At 36.6% G+C, this 26,568-nt stretch overlaps 1 protein-coding gene across 16 annotated transcripts in view; it reads right to left on the bottom strand.

The window, feature by feature from the left end:
* The window catches only part of KLHL13 (kelch like family member 13), a 168,546-nt gene that overhangs the window by 37,089 nt on the left and 104,889 nt on the right, over window positions 1-26,568 (bottom strand). For 15 of the 16 annotated variants that reach the window (XM_049872666.1, XM_049872667.1, XM_049872657.1 and 12 more), the window contains one exon: window positions 3,398-3,539. In XM_049872666.1, coding sequence (XP_049728623.1) covers window positions 3,398-3,511 — 114 coding nt within the window. In that variant the 5' untranslated portion in view covers window positions 3,512-3,539. Of the gene's footprint in view, window positions 1-3,397; window positions 3,540-18,622; window positions 19,660-26,568 lie in introns of those variants that run through there. The other variant, XM_049872663.1, reaches the window with a different exon arrangement.

Below are 26,568 nucleotides of genomic sequence, written 5' to 3'. Positions count from 1 at the left end.
TTCCTTTTCATGGACAATAACATTCCATTGTATGGATATGCCATATTTGCCCTGTTACTATTTTTCATTTCATACATCTTAGAGTGCCTCTCATTCAATACATACAGATGAATCTCACTCTTTGTAATAACATCACAGTATTGCATAGCATTGATACACCCTTATTTCCTTATTGATAGATATTTAAGCTACTTCCAATGTTTCCTGTTATAACAAATTATATATAATTCAATATAACATATACAAAGAGAAATAGAGGGGCCATCTGTCTTGGTAGAAGGAGGACAGTGGCTCTCAAAGTGTTTTCCCTGGACCTGCAACATCACCTGGGAATGTTAGAAATGCAAATTCTCTGGCCCCACACCCAGAGTTTTTGATGAAGAAACACTGAGGTTGGGGCCCAGTGCTCAGTGTCTTAACAAATACTCCTTGTGATTCTGAAGCATGCTACAATTTGAGAACTACCGTTTCCTATCTCTCTCGTTCCCTATCTCTCTCGCTATACTGCAGTGGCTTTCATTCTTTGGTTTAAAGAAGATTTTTTAAAATTAGCAGTACTATAATAATTGTCTGTGACACACAACTATTGATTGGCACTGAAGGGGCAAGGGGGTCTCTGTATTTTTCTTTTATTTTAAATTTTTCTGTAGAAAGAGCATTTTTACGTACAAAAACTTCCTCCTCTCATGTTTTTTCTATCTGTTTGACCCCTTAATCTCTTCTGTCATCACCTTGACAACCAACAATTAAAACATATACCTAGTATTACGATACCAGGGGAGCCCCTGGGTGGCACAAATGGTGAAGCAGTCGACTACTAATGAAAGATTGATGATTCGAACCCACGCAGAGATGTCTCAGAAGACAGACCTGGTGATCTGCCTCTGAAATGTCACAGTTGTGAAAAACTCTATGGAACATGAACCCTGGCCTCATCTACGCTGAGACTAGAAGAACCAGATTGTTTCTGGCTACCACTACTGATCATTCTAATCAAAGCCACAGTAGATGGATCCTGATAGAATGGGAGAACAATGTGGAATAAAAGCTCAAATTTCTAAAACAAATAAAAACAGACCTCCTGGACTGGTTGAGACCGAAGGCCTCCCCAAGACTATTGCCTTGATGAAATACTATTTAAACCTTGAACCAAAATTAACCCTTGAGGTCACCTTGCAGCTAAATAACAGATTGGCTTACAAAATAATGAATATCACCTGTAAGTCTGTGCTCCTTTAAAAAATCACCTATGTGAGACCAAATAATCAACAATTACTTTAAAACAAAGATGAAAATGTAAGGGGGCAGGGAAACTTGATTAATGGAAACAGAACAACCAGAACATACATTATGAGAATGTTCATACATTATGAAGAATGTAACCAGTGTCAATGAACAAATCTGTGTAGAACTGTTGAACGGGAACCTAAGCTGCTGTGTAAACTTTCACCCAAAGCACAATAAAATATTATTGGAAAAAAAAAAAGAGAAGAAAACCCTATGGAATAGTACTACTCTGCACACATGGGGTCACCATAAGTTGGAATCAACTCGACAGCAACTAACAATAACAAGAAGGAGGTGGAAAGCTTTTCCTCTCTGACTTTCACATTTCTGTTCTGATGATACCCACACAGACAATGGGCAGCCATCCTTAGAACCCGGCTCCCATTAGAAACTGTGAGAGATAGGAAAAATGGGATTTTGCTGATCACAGATCAGAGCTAGTAGGTAATTCAGAGTTCTTCTAATCAAGAGTATCACTTAGGAGTTAAGGAAAATAGGCCCAAAGAAATCATATGACACACCAAGGCCACACAGCAAGTCTAAGCCTCTTCTCCCATAACAGCCTAACTGACAGCTGGACCCACAGGAGGTGCTTAATTAACAACTGCTGATTTGACTTGAGAGCAGGAAGGTGTCCTGCACAAAAGGAACAAGCTCTGGAGGCAGTCATCAGCAATAACCCTTTGCATTTCCTAGTGACAGCATTTTTAAGGTCCATGAGTGTAAGATTGTCAAGTCATGCTGTGATATTTTTGTTTCTACATGAACATGAAAGAGTTTTTGGCCCTGAAAGATCACTGCTTCATTTTTTAACTATTGAAGCACCATTAGGTTTGTCAAAGGCCTGTTACTGTAATGGTTCTTGACTGGGGGTATGCATGAAATCCATTTGCGGAGATTTTTTTTTTTTTTTTTGGAAACACATATACTTAGAAAGATATATCTTCCTTATGTTACTGAGCCAAAACAAAAAAAAACCCAGTACCATCAAGTCGATTCCGACTCATAGCGACCCTATAGGACAGAGTAGAACTGCCCGGTAGAGTTTCCAAGGAGCACCTGGCAGATTCAAACAGCTGACCCTTTGGTTGGCAGCTGTAGCAGTTAACCACTACACCACCAGGGTTTCCATATTACTGAGCAGAGAACACTAAAATAATACCACTATTTCTGGATATTCAGTATTATATTGTGCTCTAATTCAGTAACGCCCACTGAGGCCAGAGAATGTACAAAGAGGTTAGGAGTACATGGGCTACTTATCCCCATGCTGTTGCTATCGTTGTGTGCTGTCAAGTTCATTCCAACTCATAGTGACTCCACGTGACAGAGCAGAACTGCCCCATAGGGTTTTCTTGGCTGTAATCTTTACAGAAGCAGATCACCAGGTCTTTCTCCTGCAGAGCCATTGGGTGGGTTCAAACTGCCAACTTTTCGGTTAGCAGCCGAGTGTTTCATCATTGTACCACCAGAGCTCCCTATCCCTATGCTACCAAACCCAAAAACCCATTGCTGTTGCGTTGATTCCAACTCACAGCAACTCTATATGTCAAAGTAGAACTTTCCCATAGGGTTTCCAAGAGAGCGGCTGGTAGATTCGAACCGCTGACCTTTTTGGTTAGCAGTTGAACACTTAACCACGGCACCACCAGGGCTCCCTATGCTAAATAGCTCCAAATTGTTGTGCTATTTGAGTTCTTTTGGCTTTCTACAGTTTTGTCATTACGTCTTGCATATAACAGTGTGTTTGCATCCAGCAGTCCTCACCCCTACTCCCACACCTACTACTATTGCCGATAGGGGTTGAGACAACAGAAGTATGCTAAAGGTGATAGTAAAATAAATTGTGAGTGAGGAAGTAGAAAATTTAGTGTTGGAACCCTGTGATACTTACCTTGGCAGCTATGTAATAGAAAGTGAATGTTGCCAGATAGGGTTGTCCGTAAGAAAGTGGCATAATATGAAGATCTCCCTTATATAAACGAAACAATGAATGAGCTCTGGGGACTTTTTTTGTAAACATCAGGAAGGTATGAAGTTCCCCCTCAAGATTTCTTCCCTGCTGGGTTTTAAAGCTATATAAATAGTACAAAAAGAAAGCTGGGATTACCTGTAACACCACAGAACTATGGGTATTGCTGGTAAAGATCCGTGTAGCTCCTGCCTTGGAAGACTGCAAATGGGATGAGAGGCCCATTTCGCTGCTTCCAAGGGATAATTTCATGTGTTGGTCTTCCTCTTCCACCAGAGATCTGAAAATTATTAGAAAAGCAGAAAGAAAGGAAAATGAAAACGTGTCATTTAACTCACAATGACAAGATTATTTAGAGAAATAATCTGTCACTACTGCCAATCATCTGACTATGGAATATACTGAATTTTGTTTCACTACCACTCTATTTGACTCGACGGCACTAGGTCAGGACCACTCTATATCATGGAAGATATGCATATATTTGTAAAAATCTTTCTAAGGTCAGCAAAGATAAAGGACTGAGAAATCAACTTAAAGGCTGGTTCAAAACTATGATCACAAAGGTTCTTTCAGCGCCACAGTAATTGCTTTTGGTATTTTACTGTTCAGGTAGCAATGCCATCAGATTTTGCTGTTTGCCGTTAAAATTATTTTGGAACACCTAATTTTAGAAAGATAAAAATAACAGCTACCATTTATTGATTGAATAGCCCCTATGTATCAGGTACTTGCTAAGAAGTTGACATACAGTATGTCATTTGATCCTTAAAACAATCCAATGAAATAGGTACTAATATAATTTCCTTTATACTAAAAGTAGGGAAAACAAGCTACTCATTAAAAAAATGGTAGCTCACAGTAGCTCATTTTCCCTACTCTTAATGAGCTGCAGAAAATTTAAATAACTTACCCAAGGTTACGAAGTTACTAAAGTAGTTGGGCCAGAATTTGAATCTAGGTCTAGTCAGATTCCAACTCCAAAGTTCTCATTAAAAACCGTCCAAGATGAATTGGGATATATTAACACATTACTTCCTCTTCACTTATTTGATATTGTTCTAATCAACCCCAAATGAACAAATTGTACATATAAAAAACAGTTCCTTTTTCTACCAATATCTCTCATTTAACAATTTGGGATTTTTTACCTAAGCAGCTATAGTCTAGGGGGTGTTTCATTTTTTCAAAGAAATGAATAATAAAAAATAAAAAAAAAATTCAAGCTCTGCCCATATATATTACAACAGTAATTTTTCAGGGGCCAGAAAACAGGATTGGAGAGCCTATGGTCAACAGGTCAGTTAGCTCCATAATGAACTTGACAAAATATCTGATAGTTAAAGGGCATCAGTTAGGCTACACTAAAAATTGTGCTTAATGAAACATTGTAGCATTCGTGACCATCATGAAGCCTTTCACTAGTCCCTAGACTAGGCAGGTTCTTGTTTGTTTAGGCAAACATTGCTAACATTGTCTCTGGATCACCTGACTAAGAGTAGGAGCCCAAGGCTCTGAACTGGTTTGTGCATTCATGATGCAGACTGCTAGAAGGAGCATTAGGGAAGAAGGAGGAAGAATGGATTATCGATTGCTAGAACTCTTCATTTATCTATTTGTTTATAAACTGCCTACATTTTTTAATTATTTGCTTTTCTAATTCTAGGCTATTCAATATCCCAAATATTTTACTTTTCCCCCCATCATACCTATAATCTAAGTTGATTAATTTTAACAAGAAAAACAGTTTTAAGATTACCATAATTTTAATAAAGATCCCGCTTTTTGAATTCTGACAACAACCAAATGGTTTTAAATCCTTCAGTAATTAGCAGAAATTTTGGCCTTAAGGGTGACATCAATTCCTCTTAATGACATTAGTGCCACAGTATAATCAAAAGTGAATTAATAATATATAACCATGTTTTATTCAACTCTCATAGATATTTAATAAAGAGAATAATTTAAATAGGATTTTAATAAGCATAAAAGAAAATGGATATGCCTTTGTACTAGATTTTCAGAAACAGTTGCAAAAGAAAAAAATATATATATGCACAAAAAATACATATACATTCATGTGTGTGCATATATAATATACATATATACGAATATATAGTACATATTGTCACGCACACTTTTAAACAGCTTTTGTGGACAGTCAAAAAAAAAGTGACAGAAGGAATTGGAAAAGTGGGAACTAGATTGATGGTGATTGGTATCTCTAACCAGAAAATGCCCATTCATCCAGAATTATTTTAATAGGCTATTCAAGCAGACTGTTTTATTAGTTTCTGTATTCCCTGCACAGAACTTTGCACATGGGAGGCTTAATATATGTTCTCTGAATGAAGACAGAATCTAATTTTTATGGATCATTCAAAAGACATTTCTGAATCATCCAATGCTTAAATGACCATCAATTATCGTTTTTATAGAACCACAGATGTAAAAGGGACAGGAGTAAAGCTGCAACCACATTGATCCTACGACATATCCTGGAAATTGCTTTTTTGAGTAAGCTCTAGATGACAATTTGTTTACTTGTCATTTGTCTCTTGCTCTTAAAATTAAAAAAACAAAATGTGAAAATGCAGCCCTTTCTTGGCGAAATAATATGGCTGGCTTTCTGCTAATTAATCACTTCAAAAGCTTAAGAATCCTTCACTGAAGCCATCTTCCACATGGCTTTTTGTCAGCATCTTTTGACTTCTTAACATTCAAAATACTCCCTGTTATTTCTGCATCAGTAACAGTACATGCCATGTCAACCTTCTTAGCTGATTTAATATTCTTCTCTTCTATCTCCTTTTCATTCATGTTATTGACTGAATGTGAAGAGGCATTGTTCTTCAACACTGCAAGGAGGTGACACCTCTCTGTAAATGCCAGGCTACAATTTTATCAAACTATCCTTAAAGAAATGATTATTTGAATAATTTCAAGAATAACATTTTTAAAAATCTTATTTTTTCAAATCATATAGTTAAAAGTAATATAAAAGCCAATGGTTCTGTAGGGCAGTGGTTAAGCGCTTGGCTGCCAACCAAAAGATTCATTAGTTGGAACCAACCAGCCGCTCTGAAGGAGAAAGATGTGGCAGTCTGCTTCTGTAAAGATTTCAACCTTGGACCTATGGGGCAGTTCTACTCTATCCTTTAGGGTCGCTGTGAGTCAGAATCGACTCAACAGCATTTTTTTTTCCCCCATCAGACATTTGGCTAAGTGTGGACACATTTTTTTGGCCATCACAACCAGTTGGGGAGGTAGTGCTTTTGTCATCTAGTGGGAGAGGCAAGGGGTGCTGCTAAGGACAGGACAACCCCCTAAGACAGAGATTTACTCAGGCAAAAATGGCAATAGTCCTGAGGTTGAGAAACCCTGATTTTAGACAGATCAACTTCCTCTTGAAAACTTTTCTTAAACAATTTCATGTTCTAAACAACTTGCCAGTCCTAGGGTTGATTCCCTGAGGTAATGCTGGCAGTGAGAAACACATTAAGACTATTGTTTACCACTAAGCCTACCTAACAGAATACCTTTGTTTTCCTCTGGCCCATCAATTTGGAAAAAATAAGGTGCTTACAACAGATAGTAGACAATGACTTTGAAGTTCATAAGACAATTACACAGCAAAGGTTTTGTTTTACACAAGCTCATGTAAGAATAATACATTCTTAATTCTGTTTAAAACTATTGTTATTTAGATTCATTTTTTATATGCTGTGTTAGAATCTGGCAAATCCTGGCCAAATAGAGCCATTCCATCAACAATAAAATATTATTCACAGGAGAGCCTGTGTTTATCAATTTTCTTTGTAAAAATTAAAAATCGCTCTTCCAACTTTATAGTCTGCATATTGCTGCCATGACACCCACTCCCACCCTGCCAGCACTGGACACATCTTATTTTCTAAATAACGGCCAACCACATAGCATAAAAGCAATCTTTCACAAAGTGTACATGAATCAGTCAACAGTGCTTGTTCAAAGGAAACAATCACTTTTTCGAAAAGCATTAGGTTAAAGATAGAGGCACTGTCTGGTCGTTTTCCTGGAAGCCTTGCGAAGATGGTCAAACAGCATATGCATTTTCAGTGTGACTACTGTTACTGGCATTTATTTGTGCCGCTATTTGAAGACAAAGGGAAAAGAAAGTGTAAGTGACTGTCATATGTTAACAAGGTGATGCGCATTGTAATCTCACACCAAAACTTCCGTACTTTAAAGCATATCCCAAGGGAAACGTGCAAATGATGTGAGCACACATTTCACAAAAACAGAAGTACAAATGGTTAACAGATAGAAAAAGGTTCAGCCTCATTAGTATTCCAAAATATGCAAATTAAAACAAAGATTGAATCTTTGAACCTATAAAATTATCAGAGTAGAGTGGAATATATAGTCTCAAGATGGCTAGCGGAAACATGTATTAAGCCCTTACTGCCTGCGTGGCACTGTTAATCCAAATGGATTTTTTTTTAAGGGAAATTTTAACATTATCAAATGAGCAATGTTTTCTGTTTTTACAGTGAACCCCGTGACAATGAAAGATTGTGGAACATTTACGTCTATGTCCTGGTAGGTGAGCCACAGCAAAAGCGCTTTATCAATTTGGTTCAAATATATTTTCTACAATGAATAGTTCCATAGCGTTAATAGTTTGGTAGCAGTTGTACAGAGAATGGCGTACTCAGAGAATTCACTATATTGCAAATGTGTTTGTTGGTATGCTATTTGGGGAAAGGAAGAGCATCCCAAAATTCTATCAGCGTCAAGTAGTCATCCCACACTCCTCAAACTCCATAGGCAGAAAAAAAAAAAAAAAAGCTGCCCTGAAACCAGTATTTTGTGTTTAAAAGATAAAGTATTGTCTTGATAAATTATAAAATGCACAGTCTAATTTCTTAGTTTCTACTATTGCAAGCAGCAGTTTATAATATATACGAAACTGTTGTTGTCGGGTGCCATCAAATCAATTTGGACTCAATAGAGACCCCATGTAACAGAGTAGAATTGCCCCCATGCGGTTTTCTAGGCTGTAATCTTTACGGGGGCACATCACTAGGTCTTTCTCTCATGGAACTGCTGGTGAGTTTAAACCACCAACCTTTCAGTTAGCAGCTAAGTGCTTAATCACTGCGCCACCAGCGCTCCTATATAGAAAGCTAAGTGAGGTGAAATTTCATTGTCAAAGAAAGGGGGACACATTTTAGTACTTCTTGATGACCACTATTAGCATGAAAACACAATGAAACACTTGACTTTCCTTGGTAGACAGCTTACATGTGTCAACCATACACTGACACGTTAACTTCTTGCCCACACCAAATGAAAGCACATTGATACTGCTATGACTAAAAGATGTTAGTAGGATGTATGTACTCTCAGTAAAAAGCACTACCTAAAATTAATCAGAATAGGTGTCAAATCACTCTCTGAACTTGCCTGTACTGGTTTTCATTTCTGAAGGAAAATAAGAAACAATCCAGGGAAAAGCTAGAAATGTAAAAGCATATGAACAATGCACCTTTATCTTTTCTCTCTTTGGTTCCCGATTAGTTTCATAGCACTTCTCTTTCTTTGCTACCATTTCATTACAAGAGGCTAAAACTAGCAATGTATTCTAATACCAATGCCACTGCAATAAGAGAGTGGATTCTCTGGATGAGTCTCAAAAGTATTATAAAAATATTATAAATTCCCAGAGTATTAATATTCTCTTAAGTCAAAGTATCAATGGGTTGCAACAACCAAATAAAAACAAGAAAGCCTTGGCTGATGTAACAATCTAACAAAAAGAGTTGGTTAATCAAGGCACTGACATGCTTTCCACCACCCAACCCCCAGATAAATACAAATACGTACTTCTCACACTCACAAGTTTAAAAAGAGAATCAACAAAAAGGTTTTCTTCAAAGAAGTCCTCCCACTCCATTTGCTAGCAGCAGCATTTGCTAAATGAAACATTGCTTGTGATAAAGTTGCATGGCAGCTGGAGGAGAAATTTAGCCACCTGTTCTCACACACATTTGAATTTCTGAGCTAAATCTGTTAAGGTATTTCCTTCCACCCTTGAGAAAAAAATTAAAAACTTAAGATGATAAAAGTCACTCCTATTTGTTTTTCTATAGACATTCATTTAATCGTCAAGATATTAATAACTTTTTTTACTTCACAAAATGTAAAACTTTGGCTCTCCTTCTCCACCTCTCCCCAAAATTGAGTGAGCTCGCTCACTCGCTCTTACTCTCTCTCTCACACACACACTCACAGAAAACTTCTATTAACAAAAAAGAGGACAAAGGTTTTTAAAAATCAGAAACAAAATTTTCACCTGATAAAGCAAGTTAACATGCAGAAAATAAGCCTGGCGTTTTCATTTAAAAAAATTAAAATATTAAAAGATGTGTCTCCAAAATATCATTTCCAGTATCATTTCATAATGAAATTGTAAGTAACATAGCAAACTCTCTCTTAATAAGGCCCAAATCAATTGCTGTTTAAGAAACTATAGACAACATACTCCTTAAGGAGGTGTTTGCCTGAAAGGAATCAAGAAAGACAAAGCTTTGGTTAGTTACTTGTATGTTTTAAATGACATAAATATAATAATAAGTACATTATTGTCTATTTGCAATATTTTCTCTAATGGAAATCTTTATCATGGATGATATAAAATGCTGCTAATCTTAATCTTTCTAAGGCTTTTTTTTTTTTTTTTTTTTGGCTGCAGCAATATCAAAGTCCACAAAAGAGAAAAAAAATTCAAGGTGATAGGGTCATACCGTAAAATGATTTTCCAAAGTAAAGAAAGGAATTGCATGGGCTTCTTATTTGCATACGCCTGTCACATTGGAAATTAAATCACATTAATAAATAGCTGACGTCAGTTTTAACATAGGAATAAGATCATTTACCCAGCACCTGCTGTGTACTAGGCAATGTGCCAAGCATGTTCTAATATGCTACTTAATCCTCATAACGATCCCATTTTAAAGACAGGGAACTGAAACTCAGAGAGGTTAAGACCTCACCATGAGTCTGGTAACTATGACTTGAATTCAAGTCTGATGACAGAGGCCACATTGCCCCCATTACACCCAGGCTAAAAATTAAATATAGCTAACAGTAGAGGCCATAAAGCAATTCACATTTCAATGCTTAATTTATAAATACGAGGAGATATCAGAGGAACACATTCTGTGATAGGCAAGTAGTTTTTGAGTTTAATTCATTCAATATAAAATTATGCATTTTTTACCATTCTACATCCACAAAAATTACCAATCCTAAAATCTCTCTTGCCATTCTCCCAACACATATGGGGTAAGGAAGTAGCATAGCCCATGATATCACTTGTATCAAATTTAGGGAGAATTTTATTTAAATTAAAGATACGTTACAGATATCAACATTTAAAAGAGCAGATTCTGAATTCCAAAGCCTGCCATAACAATCACAGAAATAGCACTACGACACAGATTAGGGCATCGGGCTAGACAAATGCAATGACAAATGATACTCCCACTATAACAGGATGGAAGTTAATTACACTAAGTATATTGACTGAGTAGAATCCTTGGAAAGTGCTCAGAAGAGTATACCAGCTACAACACTGTCATAGCGGCTAATTACCACAGAACAAAAAGGTGGGTGACCAATGAAGGTACAGCAGTGCTTCAAGAGAAACAGGAAACTGGTTAATCCTGATATCATACCAGCAAGTAAAGAAAATTGGGCCATTATTTGCCTACAACTTCACCACTTGGCTGTACTGCAAGGAAAGCTCTCTAACCTCTCCCCATACCACCACCTAATCCAAAAAAGCTTTTCTCAACTATCACACATACTTTTTCTTCAAATCCTAGTTAGATATTACCTAATTAATAAAAAAAAAATTAATAGATGGCATAAAAGTAGCAAGATCTGCAAACAAGAAATCAGTAGAGAGATCCAGAGTGTTGAAATCAGGCACACCCAAGTTTGAATTCCAGCTCAACCTCTTACTTGATGTGTAACATCGATCAAGTTACTTAACTTCTCTGAACCTCTATGTCCATATGTGTAAAACAGGATGGCGACTTACTCTTAACTGAGTTTTTGTGAGGCATCTTGCAAAGTGCTTGGCATTTTTATAGTAGCACTCAATAAATTGTATTATACTTAACGATGCTTGAACCAAAGGAGCCCTGGTGGTGCAATGGTTAAGTGCTCAGCTGCTAACCAAAAGGTGGGCGATTCAAACCCACCCAGCAGCTTTGCAAGAGGAAGACCTGGCAATCTGCTTCCATAAAGATTACAGCCTAGGAAAATTTATGGGGCAGCTCTACTCTGTCACATGGGGTTGCTATGAGTCAAAATCAACTTGTCGGCACCCAACAACAACCAGGACGATTTATCTTTAATTACAAACTAAACACATTTCATATGAAATTTACAGTATCTGTTATATAGGCTAGATTCAAGCTTTAAGCTCCTAGAGGCTGAGGAAGATGAGGATGGTGCAGAACCAGGCAGCATTTTGTTCTGTTGTACACAAGGCCATTATGAGTTGGAGCCAACTTGACAGCACTTAACAATAACAACAACACAGGCTTGAAAGTTGTTTTTATTTATACTTTTCTTATGGAAGCACGTTATTCTCCAACAAGTTGGGTACACCCTTGCCTTAGCATACTATATATGTGGCAAAATCTGGTTTACCCTATTTATTTTTACACAACAAATACCTTCATCATAGTAAGTTATGTCACTGAATACATTTTACTATAGTTGGAAACACTTTATAGTTTTATTTTTAACTAAGATTCCATTTTACAGTCTGGGATCAAATTATTGCTGCTTGGAGGTAAAATATGTACGTGTGTATGCTTATAAAATACTTCAACAAATTCTCCGTCCAACTAAAAGGGGATATTACATTCTCTGTGTTAAAAAGAATACTACCAAGAATGTGTGGATCCACTTAAATGAACTACCTAGAATAGGCAAGTGTATAGGTACCTAAATTTATTAGTGGTTATCAGAGGTGGGTGTGATGTAGGGGGAAAGGGGAACTCATTGCTTAGGGGGACCCTGAGATCCTGTTAAACATGATGGAAACATTTGGAAATGGATGATGGTGACGGTTGAACAATATGAGGAACACATATGATGTCACTGCATCGTATATGGGAAGAATGTTGAAAGGGCAAATGTTTTGCTACATACATGTCTGTGACAATAAAAAATGGATACTACCAAGTTTACACATAAATTGCATTATTTTGCAACCCACGTACCATGCACTTTAAAAGCTGGTATCGCCAATTCATATCTCCTCATTTAGCCCAGATACATTTTTCTTCTGTAGTGCTTTCACTGCCCTTAAATCCATTACCAATACTGAAAGTACAGTAAACAAAAATGTTATTTAACCTGATTGTGTTTGCTCAGAACTTTCATAGCAGTAAAATAAACTAAGCAAGTGAAGTGTGTATGAATAAAGATAGTATGGAAGATAAAGAATAGTCACTCTGAATGACTACAAGGACTATACTCCTAATACCCAGCAGAGCTATGCCTGGCACATAGTACACAGTGAGTAATGCTAAATATTATAAACTTAATACACAAGGTAATTGAAAAAGAACTGAGCACCTTCAAAAATGGATCAATCGGTAACTTCTTTATATATAGATTCCCCAAGAATCTTGTGCTTATACCACCTCTTCCTCACAGCCCTGAGGAAATCAAGAAACACACCATGGCCACCATTTCAATTTAAAATGTTATCCACACTGCTTATAATTCTTGATTATTTAACCCCAAGTGCCTGCAGATAAAGTTATTAACACAAATTCTTACCCATCTCTTGCTGCCTTTCCCTTCCTTCCCTCTCCCCCTAACTTGGCTCTCTCATGTAAAAATATTCTAAACATCAAGGAGAATGCCTGGAATCCTCAGAATGCTTAGTAATGCTGGACTTCCCATGATGGCATGAGATTTGCAGCTCTGCCTCTCCTCCCTCTGCAATAATTTTTTGGCGGGTGGGGGTACATAGAAGCAACACTTATGTTAAGTATGAAGACCAATGAATCTAGAGAAATTATTCACAAGTAAAATTCTCTGAGATATCTGAAAGCATCAGAAACACTAGCTCTCTGTTGTATAAGTGTTAAATACACAACCAGTTTTCAAATTAACGTTGCGACCTTATGTGCACTATTCTTCAGTTACATTAAATGGTTTCAAGGTCTTTTAAAAACACACACAATAGATTTTAAAACAAAATTTTAACTTCACTTGCCACATGTAAGTGGCTAAAAGATCTGAAGTAGCTAACAGAATAAATACTGAAGATGAGGAGCAAACAAATCACAAACCCCTGAAGAGGAGGTTTGTAAACTCTAAATTTACTATGGGCCAGTGTGAATCATATGATTAAGAAAATAATATAATCTCGGGCTCTTAAGACAAGCAGAGCATCTATATAAATAAAAGGAAAGAGGTGTCTTCTACTAGTCAGACCGCATAAGGAGCTAATCAAAGACTTCAGTTGTAGTGTTTCATATAAAGAAAAGCTACCCAGGTGAGCGAAGGGTCTGGAAACCACAGCACATGAGTGATGGTTAAAGTAAGACAAGATTCCCAGGTTTGTATGTAATAGAGAAAAAATTTTTTTTTCTATATAACTCCATCAAGTTGAACTAGGATGAGAAGATAAAAGATAAGAATTGATTTGGCTTAATGCAAGGAAGAGCTGTCCACATATGAAAGGTGCTGCTTTGTAAGGTGCTGAACTTTTTGTCACTGACAGTATTCAAGGGATTCCTGCAGTAGAGGGAGTTTGGACTCTGTAGATTACCTCTAAAGTCACTTCTATATCCATGATTTACCATTAAAACGTGAGAAGCTAGCTCTTCTGCAAGCTTGGACAATGGAAATTCCCAAAGAACATGCCTCAAAAGTTACAGACCAATACTAAATTGCTCTTAGGTGTTAGTTATGTTATTTCTCCACATAGTTTTCTTAGATTGACCATATTTAGTAAAAACAAATTTAGATAAAACCCAAAAAACCCTGTGCCATCAAGTTGGTTCTGACTCATAGCAACCCTACAGGACATAGTAGAACTGCCCCATGGGGTTTCCAAGACTGTAACCTTTAGAGAAACAAACTGTCACACCTTTCTCCTATGGAGCCACTGGTGAGTTCAAACCACCGACCTTTTGGTTAGTAGCCAAGTGCTTAACCACTACACCACCAAGGCTCCCTAACAAATTAAACAGATACTAACGAATAAAAGTTTATGTATACAGTAATTGTGAAGGCATCTATATAAATATGTTCTTTTCTAATTTGAGATTATCAATTTAACGAGTACTTTCCTAAATAAAAAGATTTCCAAAAGTGAAAAGTTTTATTTTAATCACTAAATTAGAAGAAAAAAAGACAATCTTAGGAGAAGAAAAGGTCAAATTTAGAAAATAAGTACTTTTATTTTGTCTAACCTTTGAATCACCCACAAACAAGAAGCATTTATACAATATGTACCATCCTTTCTCAGGAAATTAGATACTGGATTTAATGATGAAAGGATAGAAAGCAATTGCTATAAAATACCATGCTATTGATATTTACTATAGCATGTTTTACATATATTAAAACAAAACAATTGCAAACCAGACGCTAACTGATTACAGTTGAAGAGGGCTAAGAGAGGACAAGTCTAATTCACTAACAATCATTCTACCCATTGTTTTTTTTAGCTTGGGAAAGGTAAATGTCTAATGAAAAGATCTCCATGTGTGCCTTTCTAGAATTCACTGTTACACTGCACTAGTTAATTCTGACCTAATTGTCTTCCTCATTGTTGCCGCACCATTATTTGTCAAACCTTGCTCCTGTGAAAAAGAAAGAAATGGATTGCTAGTGCTAACCCGGTTCTATTTTGGTGTGTCCTTAGCATCCAACGATGCACTAACCCTATAACATTAGCCTGAATGAAACATTTGCTGTTTTAGAACAATGAATACCAAACACCAGCAAACCACTTAGCTGTGATTGCCCTTTCAGCTTTGTTAATTTAGGCAAAATGACAGGTTAATTTACATGGTTCACACCTGTCAGGAGCAGAGTCTTTACTAAATCAGTTTACACTGACCACGGGACCCTCCCTCAGGCTAAGGTTCAACATTCAACCTACTGTTGAACAGTGTAGCACAAACATATGTCACCAAAGACTCGGATTTCTATCAAGACAATCCCTTTAGAACTCCCCATGGGTGGCACACACCACCCTGCAAATGTTCAAAGTTGAAGCTAAAGGAAGACTGTGTCCACCCAATAAAGACTAAACACTTGGTAATTAATCTATCCGAAAGCCAAAGGATTATTTTCCCAAACCTTTTCTCAGTAAAACACTCCACTCTTCCCATATCATAACACAATTTTAAAAAGTGCTGTATGCTACATAAGAAACTATTTTCCTTAATATTGTTATGAACATTGTCTTTATCATCAAGAAGTCTCAAAAACATGGAGACATTTCAACTGCCATTTAACTTTTAAACAAGCAGAAAGAAAGCAAACTTGGACTTTAAGCCCACACGGAAAAAATTAGCCTTTCTGTGCAATGTTTGCTGTAGGTAATATGTTCTCTTGTAGCTTTCACTAGCTTAGCAGCACTGCCCTATCTTTACGGCATCAATGGAAGAGCTATAGCTAAGCAGCACCTACACTGGGTTTGGAAAGAGACCATAAAGAGCTTTTACATTTTTTCCATACTTGCTCAATTACTACAATGATTTTTTACTACGAACAAGAAGGTTTAATGTTAAAATTTCAGTCTTTGAAAAAATACCCATCTCCAATGAAAACCAGGTAATGTATTTGACAAATTAAATAATGACAAAACCTTACAAACCAATACAGATACAAGTACACATACAAAAAGATGCTGATATTAACTGTGAGGAATTCTATATTTGGAATATTTTAAATGCTTATTCATGATTTTACAGACAAATTTCTTAAAACATTATAATTTATTGATGAGTGAGAATTTAACTACTACATTTCAATGCAAAGACTCAAATAACCTTTTAACCTATGTTTGGACAGTGCACAATAGTGAGAGCAAATATAATGTTAATTGGCCCACCACTGTAACTTAGTCTTTATAATTATTGAGAGAGAAAATTATGCTAAACTTGAGTATCGTTTTGTGGCTAGAAGTGTTGTCTAATATAAAGAAGCACTGATGAGAACATGTTAGACATGATGTTTTTATTTCTGGCCAAGTGAAGCAATGAATTCCTCTAATCAAAAACAGTCACAATCTAAACAATTTATTTAAAAACCTGAATTTAAACTCCCCAAAGTAATCTTTTGCTATTCGGTATTTAACATATTTTCTCTGTGTGTATATTTACATAATATCTTAAACCCTGTATTACTTTATTTGTATAAGATAATACATCAATGCCAATTTAATAATATAGAAAGGATTACAATGTCAAAATAGCCTAGCCTAACACTAGCTCTTCAAGTATATTTTTTCCATTCTACCAATAATCAACAGCAAACATGCAAGACCTGTGGTATTCTCCAGGTTCTATCGTCTAAAGCAGTTTGCTCATATCAGGTCAAAGAGGCTGGTACATGAAAAGGCTGAAAATGACCCATTAAAGATGCTGTATTAATCTGTATGTATGTGGCAAATATGAATGAATAAAACATATTTTTAATCATCCCTATAAACTGTAAAATCAGCTACAACGGGAGCTTCAGCTTGAATTTTTAGGACAATAAAATATAATAGGAATGCTAGAGTCATTAATAACCATTATTGATTTTAACCTACTGATTTTAGGTTGTTTTGTTTTGTTTTGTTCCTCCATAAAGTTGCTTTGGGTAAATCTTTGGCCATTGCTCACCAGCTGAGATTCATAAAATCAGCAGGCACATCCTATTTTCTCAAGTTATTTATTTTCTGAAATTATTTGAAAGACCTCCATTAACTTGTCACCTCCATCAACTTGTACTTTAGACAAATACAGCTTTTTAAAAGCAAACACAGCTGATTTTTATTAACAAAAATAGCTTAAATTTTTAATTTCCTAAGCAAAAGGGTTTAACACCTGAACAGATGAAAACAACTGAAGCATCTCTAAGAAAGAACATAAAAAAATCTGAAAATGAAATGATAAAAGGATTTAACTCTGATATGTCCTCATTTATCAGTGCTTTCCAGGGAATTGCTTCTTTTGGACTGAGGGCATAACCATACTTCCTCAGCAGCTGAAAACCTTCGAAGAACCAGATATCGCTGTGCATCCGAATCTCAAATAAACCAAAACCCACGTAATAAAATGGCAACTCATCCAATTTCTAAACACACAATTAACCTAAAACAGGAGATATTTCCCACATCTTTCCTACCGAAAAACATTTTAACTCACAGTTAAGACGTTTCACTCAAGAGCTTATCTTTTATAAATATAAAAAAAAAAAAGTCTAGCTTTCCTTCATTCCTTCCTCCACCAAAAAAGGATCATGAACAATACTTTAAAAGAACATTTTATTACGGCTCTTGAATTTTGTTTTTAAACCAATGTTTTGTGAATTCAATGAAATTTTTTTCTGAAAAATTCTAGGAAGGCTTCCCAATATTATGTTTCAGCTGATACTTACTTCAAACAAATTTCTAAAGTAGACATTTGCATAATACACTTTACAACACCCGACACATGTAACTGTTCATAGAAGTGCAATTTGCACAAATTCAAACTTACTCTTACACATCAGAACTTGAATGACAAAACTGGGAAAGATGTCATAGCAAAGTTATTAATTTTCACATACAACTCAACTCTAACAGTCCTGGTTAAAAGACTCCTTTTCTGATCAATGTGTTAACTCTGAATATGTTTCAAATGCACCAAAAAATAGTAGAGAAGGCATTTCCATATTTAACACAACACCAACATCAGTCATCAGCAGTCTGTGCTGTTGTTACACAAAAGAACTCCTCTTAAGTGTTTTCGACATACAAAAATTCAAAAGAAAAAAAAAAATCTAACCAACATTACAGGTTAAAGGTTATCCTTATGCACTTCCTTACGCATATCTTTGAGCCTTCCTATTAGTAAGCAGATTACCTTTAAGCGCTTGAAATGAAAATAAACATAAACGCCTAGGAAAACAAAACAATAGTAAAATGTGGGCATGCCCACATTTTTAAATGTAATCAAGCTTAAGGTTTTTTATCTTGTGGGTTTTGGATACTGCTGTTTGGGGGTTCTCCCACCCCCCTTTGGCCACAAGGTTGATTCATGAATGAAATCCCACTTTAATATCCTATTTTCTCTCACTTACATGTATGCTGGAGAAAGTGGCGTTGACCTGGATGTTTTAAGCACAGGAACTGGGAATTTCCAGATAGCAGGAGAGCTCGTTTTCCATTTCAATGGCATGTTGTCACCAGGGTACTACAATAACAGTAAACAGCGTTTCCATAACAGACTACCAACTAGGACTTCCATTCCACAGTGTACTGACACAGCAGTGGCTGCCGCAGAGAGCAAGCGAACAATTCTGCCAGTGCCCTTAAACCGATGCTTCCAATCTGTAAAATAGGGCTGCAAGGTACCTCCTTTAAATTCTCCTGTCCCCTAAAGCAATATGATGATTCTATCGTTCTAACTCAACAATAGTGCCACCTCGTTAGGAAAGCGTTGACTGCAGTATTTTTTAAGACTGCACTCTGCATACCACACAATGCAGTTTTATTTAATAAAAGCAGCTAGGGTTTTTATTTTCTTAAGCTTGCAATACCATTGTTCTACCCTAAAAAGGGATACTGCAGCACCGTACTATATCTGTACCTATTAACCTGATTTCTGACCAATAGTAGCAGGAAAAAAAAAAAATAGATGGGTTTCACATGAAAATGAAACAACATACCTACTCAGAATACACTTGTCATCCTCTGAACATTCTTCTTTTGAGCTGCAACAATACAAATGGGATATAAACCTCAGCATAGCCTTAGGCCACAGCTAATAGAGATCAGTGACTAAATTCGGCAGCCTGCTTTCCTCCTGTGCAAGCTGTGGTCACACAATACAAGAATGCCATTCTGGGAAAAGCTCGTTTAAAAAATGCCAGTCCCTCTGTGTTCCAGTTAGAAGAAGGCAAAAGGCAAGAACAAATATAAACTGCTGCAGAACTCTGCACGCTCTTCTAGTAGCTTCTGATTCAAGTTGCTTTCCTTTCCCTATTCTTATTTCCAAGCCGGGATGAGCAAAATCTCATACATTTACAACATGCTCTGGTAACACGAATATCAGTCTGACTTCTGCAGCAGAGAAGTACAGAATAGCATGCTCTTAATAGCAGTCCTCGGAGGGACGCTATCAACAATCTAATTCAAATGCTGCCTCCCGTTCTTCTCTCTCCCTCTCCCCTCCTGTTCACCCCCTCACTCCTCCCCGCCCCCAAACAGCTCACGAATTGCCCAGAGGAAAGACCAACGCTGCCGGCCAAGCAGGTGTCCAGCAGGGACCACTCCAAAGCTCAGTGGCGTGTCCGGTAACCTCTAGGGGTTAGCGACTGACAAAGATTCAAAAATCAAGCTGCTGTCCAAGGCAGCTAGAAGTATTTCATGAAAGCAATGGCAAATCAAGGGTTTAACCTACTGTTAAATGCCCCGAAAGCGGCTGGATGTTTTAAGTTTCTGTTTCAAGCACCAAAATAACACATTTTATAAACAGTTCTAAAAAGCAAAAATAGGTTAATCTAGTATTTGTTGAGCTCTATATTTACAGGTTGAAGAAGTTTACTTCTGATGTACGCAAGTCGCTGCCACTAAATAGCTACCTTCATAACACCTTTCTACTTCACCCTAAAAACAAAATTGTCAGTCTTCACCAATGCAAGCTTAGTAAAGGCAAAATGCTATCGGCACAAAAACCACTCCCTTAAAAAAAAAAAAAAAAAAGTACTGCTGTGACAAAGCTCATCTTTACTTGCAAGTTTGTATCCAAACTTGAGCTTCCAACTTAAATAGTTGGCTTTCAGATGCTCTTTCCAAATTATTCCTAGATTTTAGAAGCTTGAGATTTAGCCCCTCAAGAGGTTTATTCATTTGTATTTAAAGAGTACAGATGAACGCTTCTGTAGTAAGGAACTACTTCTGGAATTTTCAAAATATATCGTTTAATACACCAGAAATACAGCATGACATCAGCTAAGGTAATCACAAGCACCTTCCTTTAAGGTAAGATCAATAATTAGGCTAAAAGACAAATAGTATTTTCCCATGAAATACAAACATTTATGTGTATATGTGGCAGGAGAGGTGGGGGGAAGCTTATTTTGAGACATTGGCTGGTAATGCATGAACTTTATTAAATATTAAATAGATGTCAGTCATCACTGCCTCCCAAATAATTTTTACTCAATCTATCATACACATATACCCCCAAGCCCAGTTAAGCTACTTAAAGGGCTAAATTATATTTCCAACTTCTTTCGGTACCCATACGCAAAACTCTCATAAAAATTGTCAAGGAACTGGAGAAATGGGTATTTATCAATACCTTTGTGGCTTAAATATATTTAAAAGGTTAAAAAACCTACCATAAACACAAATGAACCATAGTCAATATTTTACATTACAAGGCTTCGTGTTCGTACTTTTTAATAGTTATAGGGTAAATAGGACATAAGTACAATGGGCAGTGGCAACTTGCTGGAAACCCAAAGAAGGAAAAACAGACACACACACACACATATGCATCAAGTTTGGAATGTCCCACTCCAGAGTAAGTTTCAAACACATCTGCAAACACTGAAGCATTCCCAAACATTTAAAAATATAAAACATAACATGGCTACAAATCACCTGTACATAAAAAGGAGCCTGATGTTTTAAAAAGGAGATTCAACCACTTTCCAGCTTATGAAAATATTAAACCTAAAAACCTGTTGCCACCAAGTCGATTCCAACTCATAACGACCCTATAGGACAGTGTAGAACTGCCCCACAGGGTTTCCAAGGAGCAGCTGATGGATTCAAACTGCCGACCTTTTTGGTTAGCAGCTGAGATCTTAACCGCTGCACGACCAGGGCTCCAACGAAAATATTACAAAGCAGTTATTGCAACTGTGACTTCCGTTTTGAGAACAAAGACCCTGAAACCTGGGCAAAATAAAATCATAGCGAAGTGTTCCTAGCCGCTGATCTGTCTATAAAGACTACTCAAATTTTATGAGTGGAAAATCGAGTTAAGGATAGAGGTTTCCCAATTTCCAGCAGGGTAACCCCTACAAATAGGTGAAGAAGGCTTTATTGTAAAGGTCCTCAAGGTATTCTTCTGTGAAAACCAACTGATTCAAAAAACCGACATATTCTTTGTCTAATGTCATTAGCTTCTAAACCAATCAACCAATACCACTAAATCCTCTAAGTCAATTTTCAGTCCAGATTTCTAAGAGTTAATATTTAGTTCTAATTTTTGTGGCACTCCAATAATTTGAATCTTTGTTCAAAGTGAAAAGAAATAAAACTGCTTTCCTTCATCCCATCCTCAACACTCTGAAGGATTCAAACTCGAAAGAGCATTATATCTGATGACAAACATTTATTTATATTCAGTTCTTACTTTTGCTTAGTCAGTTGGTAAGCATCATTTGTAATTACCTTCCATGAACAAACAACTAATATGCAAAGGTTTAAAAAATAATTACGTTAGGTAGAAAATGTTGTTAGGTGCCGTCCAGTCAATTTCAACTCATAGTGACCCCATGTGACAAAGCAGAACTGCCCCATAAAATTTCATAGGCTGTAATCTTTAGTACAGCAGATCACCAGGTCTTTCTCCCGCAGAGCCACTGAGTGGGTTTGAACTGCCAACATTTGAGTAGCAGCTGAGCACTTAACCATTGTGCCACCAGGACTGCTTAAGTACAGAAATATGGTCCATGAAATAGAATACTTCACGTCATGAATTGGCCTAACCACACCATTCCTCAAACATCGTTTAGAAATAAACTTCGGTCAGGTAAAACCACCCCAATTACAATTTAAAACAAAAAAACAAAAAAAAACAAACCCACTGCCATCGAGTAGATTCTGACTCATAGCAAGCCTATTGGATAGGGTAAAAACTGCCCCACAGGGTTTCCAAGGAGCGGCTGGTGGATTCTAACTGCTGACCTTTTGGTTAGCAGCCAAATGCTTAACCACTGCACCACCAATTAAGCAGAGTCCAAATCAATCAGGTTTTACAACCCTGACAGAGGTTCCAGCAGCAAATGTGGAGCCTAACTACAATTACATTACTGAACTAAAAAAAATTTTGACCTACAGAATGAAAGGAGAAAAATGATTAGACGTCGATTTTAAGTATAATTGTGGCAGGCTCAGTATGCTACCACTTTAATACTTAGACTGGTAAGTGCCCAAAACCCTCTGCCATATCATAGGAAACACTGATTTCATCTACAGAGCACTTGCTTTCCATTATAAACAACTGCATAAAACACGGTGGAAAAGGCAATATACACAAAAGCCCCTCCAAGCATTTTATGAACATTAATGTATCACTTCAGAAGACCTGAGAAATGCATATTTCACAGCTGTCGTAAACAAAGGACAACAATAGGGCAAATCTTACAACACAGAATCCCCTGGCTCCCAATGTAGAAAGAGATTCTTTTTTTCCAAATTTCTAGAACTCTTTGAAACCATCGTGCTCAGTACCCTCATTGTATAGATGAAAAAACTGAAGCCCAGAGAAGTTACCTTGCCCATCGTCACACTGCTTGTTAGTGGCAGACTCCAAACAAGAAACCAAGTCTCCATCTCCTGGTCCAGTACTTCTCTAGAATCCCTACTGTCCCTCCCTCCCCTGAATGACAATGTTCCATAAGCTGCGCGTTTCTATATGAAGTGAACCACATCCTATAAATGTCTCACTGTATTTGCAAGGGACAAGGACTACAAAGATATATTCACTCTTCCAGTTATATGTACACTCAAAGATAGAAGTGAGAGAAAAACACCAAAAATGCATACGTATACAGAGAGAATCATTTCCAAAATGTTATCTCCAGAAGGTGTTTAAAACAATCAGGGAGAGAAAGAAAAGCAAAAAATAAGCCAGTCACAGTATGCAGAGAAAAGTGAAATATGCAGACAATAGTCTGATTTTTTTCTCAGTGTAAATGTCCCTGAATAACTTCATAGTAAAATTTAACTTGCTGACTTCTAGTTTGTCACCAGTTACCACCTAGCTAAATAAACTGACTAATACGTTGTATATCAAATCTCTCTCTCCATATTTTTCTGTTATGTCCTAAGAACTGACCTACTGTTTCCAACAAGTTTTTGTTAATTCTTTGGTAGGTACGGCTAAAGTCTAATGGCATTAGCCATAGTTTTCTTGTGAGTAGGCACTGTGTGTGTGATCTTCGGTTCTGACAACGTCTCTTGAGTCTAATCTGGGATATCCATGTTATTTGTGTTGTTCCATCAAGACAGCAGATCATGCCAAATTCTGTGCTCTGTTTATGTTCTACCAATCAGTAAAAGTACTTGGATGGTAACCAAGTAGGACTGTTAAACCCTTTAAAACACACGAAAAATTAACTTTTGGAGGACAGAGCAAAATTCTTAATACATTAAGGGCTCCTAACTATAAGAAATTGAACTCTACACTGTACATGTTTATGAATACACACATACACATATAACCTTTATTTGTTTCAGAAAATTGAATATCAAATATATTCAAAATTTCTTACTAGACATTCAGATATATAGTCTTGCTAAGATCAAAATGGAAAATCTCAGATGTTTCTGAAAGACATCTACGTTGGAAAGTCATCACTTCATCTTGTATAAGCACCTTCTCACATGTCAGTGTCCATAATAGAACCTTATAGTTCCCACAGGGGACTTATGAAGACATAGACTACTGTAGATATGATTATGCCTTGGATTAATGTAGTACCTACGTCCTTCACAACGCACACAAGTAGAAAGACACAATTGCTGTGGAGTCACATTCTCGTGCACGTGTCTGTGTGTGTGCACAGAGAATCCTCACACCATGACGGCCTAAGTACTGTGAAGGGTAGCACTTGTCCCATCTTTCACGTTGTCATAAAATAGGAAGGGTACTAAGGTTGGGGGCAGGGGTTGAACATCAAGATTGGGAGCTAGCTGTGATAAGAAAGGAACCACTAGGCAAGTGGAACACAGGCTGAGGAAAGTAAAAAGATTGGCTGGAAGGGGAATAGAAAGCCAGAATGGTAGTAGCTCCTAACATTTATATGGCACCTTTTATAGTGAAGGTCTGATGAAGAAGGCTATGGGGTTAAGATAGGAGTAGTGTTAAGAGGGCAAAAATAGAGGACTAAGCAGAGATCCAGGTGTTGGGGACCCCAAAGATCCACAGATTCTGCCTACTCTTACTCTCTCACTAAAACAAGAAAAAGAAGTAACAGTGGGAAATTCAGAAATTCTTGCCCTTCCTTCTTCCTTCTGTTTTCTGGTAGTATCTATCTTCTTCGTGGCTTCTTTTTTTTTTTTTTTTTTTTTTTTTTGAGGAAGATGGCTACCGTTGAGTGTTTCATTCATATATGATTCCCAAATCCATACACCCAAGTAGATCTACCATGGAGGCAATACTTCGATCCAGAAACTACATTCATTCTTAAGTATTTCCATCTGTTTGAAAATGCCTTAAACTCCAAATCAGTGTTTGTCTGTATTGGGGGTGGTGTGGAAAGTCAATGATTTTCAAATATATCTTATCTACATAGGTTTTTTTGCATACCTGATTTTACACTACTATTTTAAAATGGTTTGAAAAAAGCAATATAGTGAGACAGTTTATCATCATCAAATGGGGATAATATATCCAGTGCGCCAATAAGAGGCTTACTGTTACTGCACCCTGTGTTCCAGCCATGCTGCTTGCTCTGTCTGAGAGGCCCTTCCCAAATTCCTACTTCTCCCTCAAGAAGGAATTCCTGACATCCCCTCACATTCTCAGGCCAATTTAGGTTCTCTTTTCTTTTTGTCCCAATGAGACTTTGCACAGAGCTCCTTTGGGGCATTTATTCCATTATATGTACTATCTATTTTCCAAATAGACTATAAACACCTTGCAGGCCAAGACACTCACACACCTAACTGAGCACCATTCCTCACACATTAGAAAACACTCAATAAGTATTTGTTGAGTAAATTGAAAGGCAGTCTTATAAGCAGAAGGGTGATTAATTAAATCACTCTTGTTGAAACTTGGGTATGTCCTAGAAGGTTTAATAAATACTGTTATTGAATCTGCTATTACTAAAAGCAGAGTTCAGGTAAAAAGGATATTTATCTGTTAACTTGATAATTTTAGGCTTTAAAGTCCTTAAAATAAAAAAATTAAATATGCACATTATCTTGTTAAAAATAAGTATGTATTGAAGAAAATCACCCTGAATACATCTTTTCTTAAATAAAAGAAATGCATTACTTGTAGTGATGAAGGATTGTGCTAATGAAAAGAACGCTGTTCTCACCTCCTTCTCGCAAATAGAGATAATTAATCTGTTTAGTCATCTCTCAGCAACTTCTTAAGTATCTCCTTAAATTACCTTGGGTAAATAAAATAGCCAAGCCATCATTAGATTTTCTGATGTGCCTGTACTTTAAATCTGCATACTTATCAAAATAAAAAGCCATTTACAATATACAGTGTATACTAAAAGTTTAAAATATGGCCTCATTTACTAAAAAATACTTTCATGTAAAACTTTTCAAAGAGTTTCACTGCTTTGTCTTAATTGTGGCAACATCAAATACAGAAGCCAGACGACAAAAACTACATGAAAACAATGTAAGTAATCTGAATTTTTGTAAATCCTGTACTATTTTGGTAAGAGTAAACAATATATAATAATGTTTTTTTATGACAGTTGAAAACCTTTTAAATAATAAGCACATCACATATCAAAATCAAAAGGCATACCAGTAAAAGAAATCGAACTTTTGCTATATTTTATATTCTTTCAAAAATGCCTATACTTTTATAAAAATCTGAGGTTCTGAAAAATCTTTAGAATGGTATATAGACTTATTTCTCAACATCCCAACTCACAATAATGAAATAAAGTTACTATTTGAAGAACTTACATTTATATCCTTTTATCCAAAGAGTTATTGTAACAGTAACATGTACACCATAAATGTTAGAGACTGAAATGAGACCTAGGAGATTATCTGGCTAGCCCATCCTTCCTCTCCCTGAGTATATATA

This window comes from Elephas maximus, chromosome X, assembly GCF_024166365.1.
Source record: "Elephas maximus indicus isolate mEleMax1 chromosome X, mEleMax1 primary haplotype, whole genome shotgun sequence".
Classification (NCBI taxonomy): Eukaryota; Metazoa; Chordata; class Mammalia; order Proboscidea; family Elephantidae; genus Elephas; species Elephas maximus.
The sequence above is the reverse complement of the archived record's forward strand: the minus strand, read 5'-3'. Positions and strand labels throughout refer to the sequence as shown.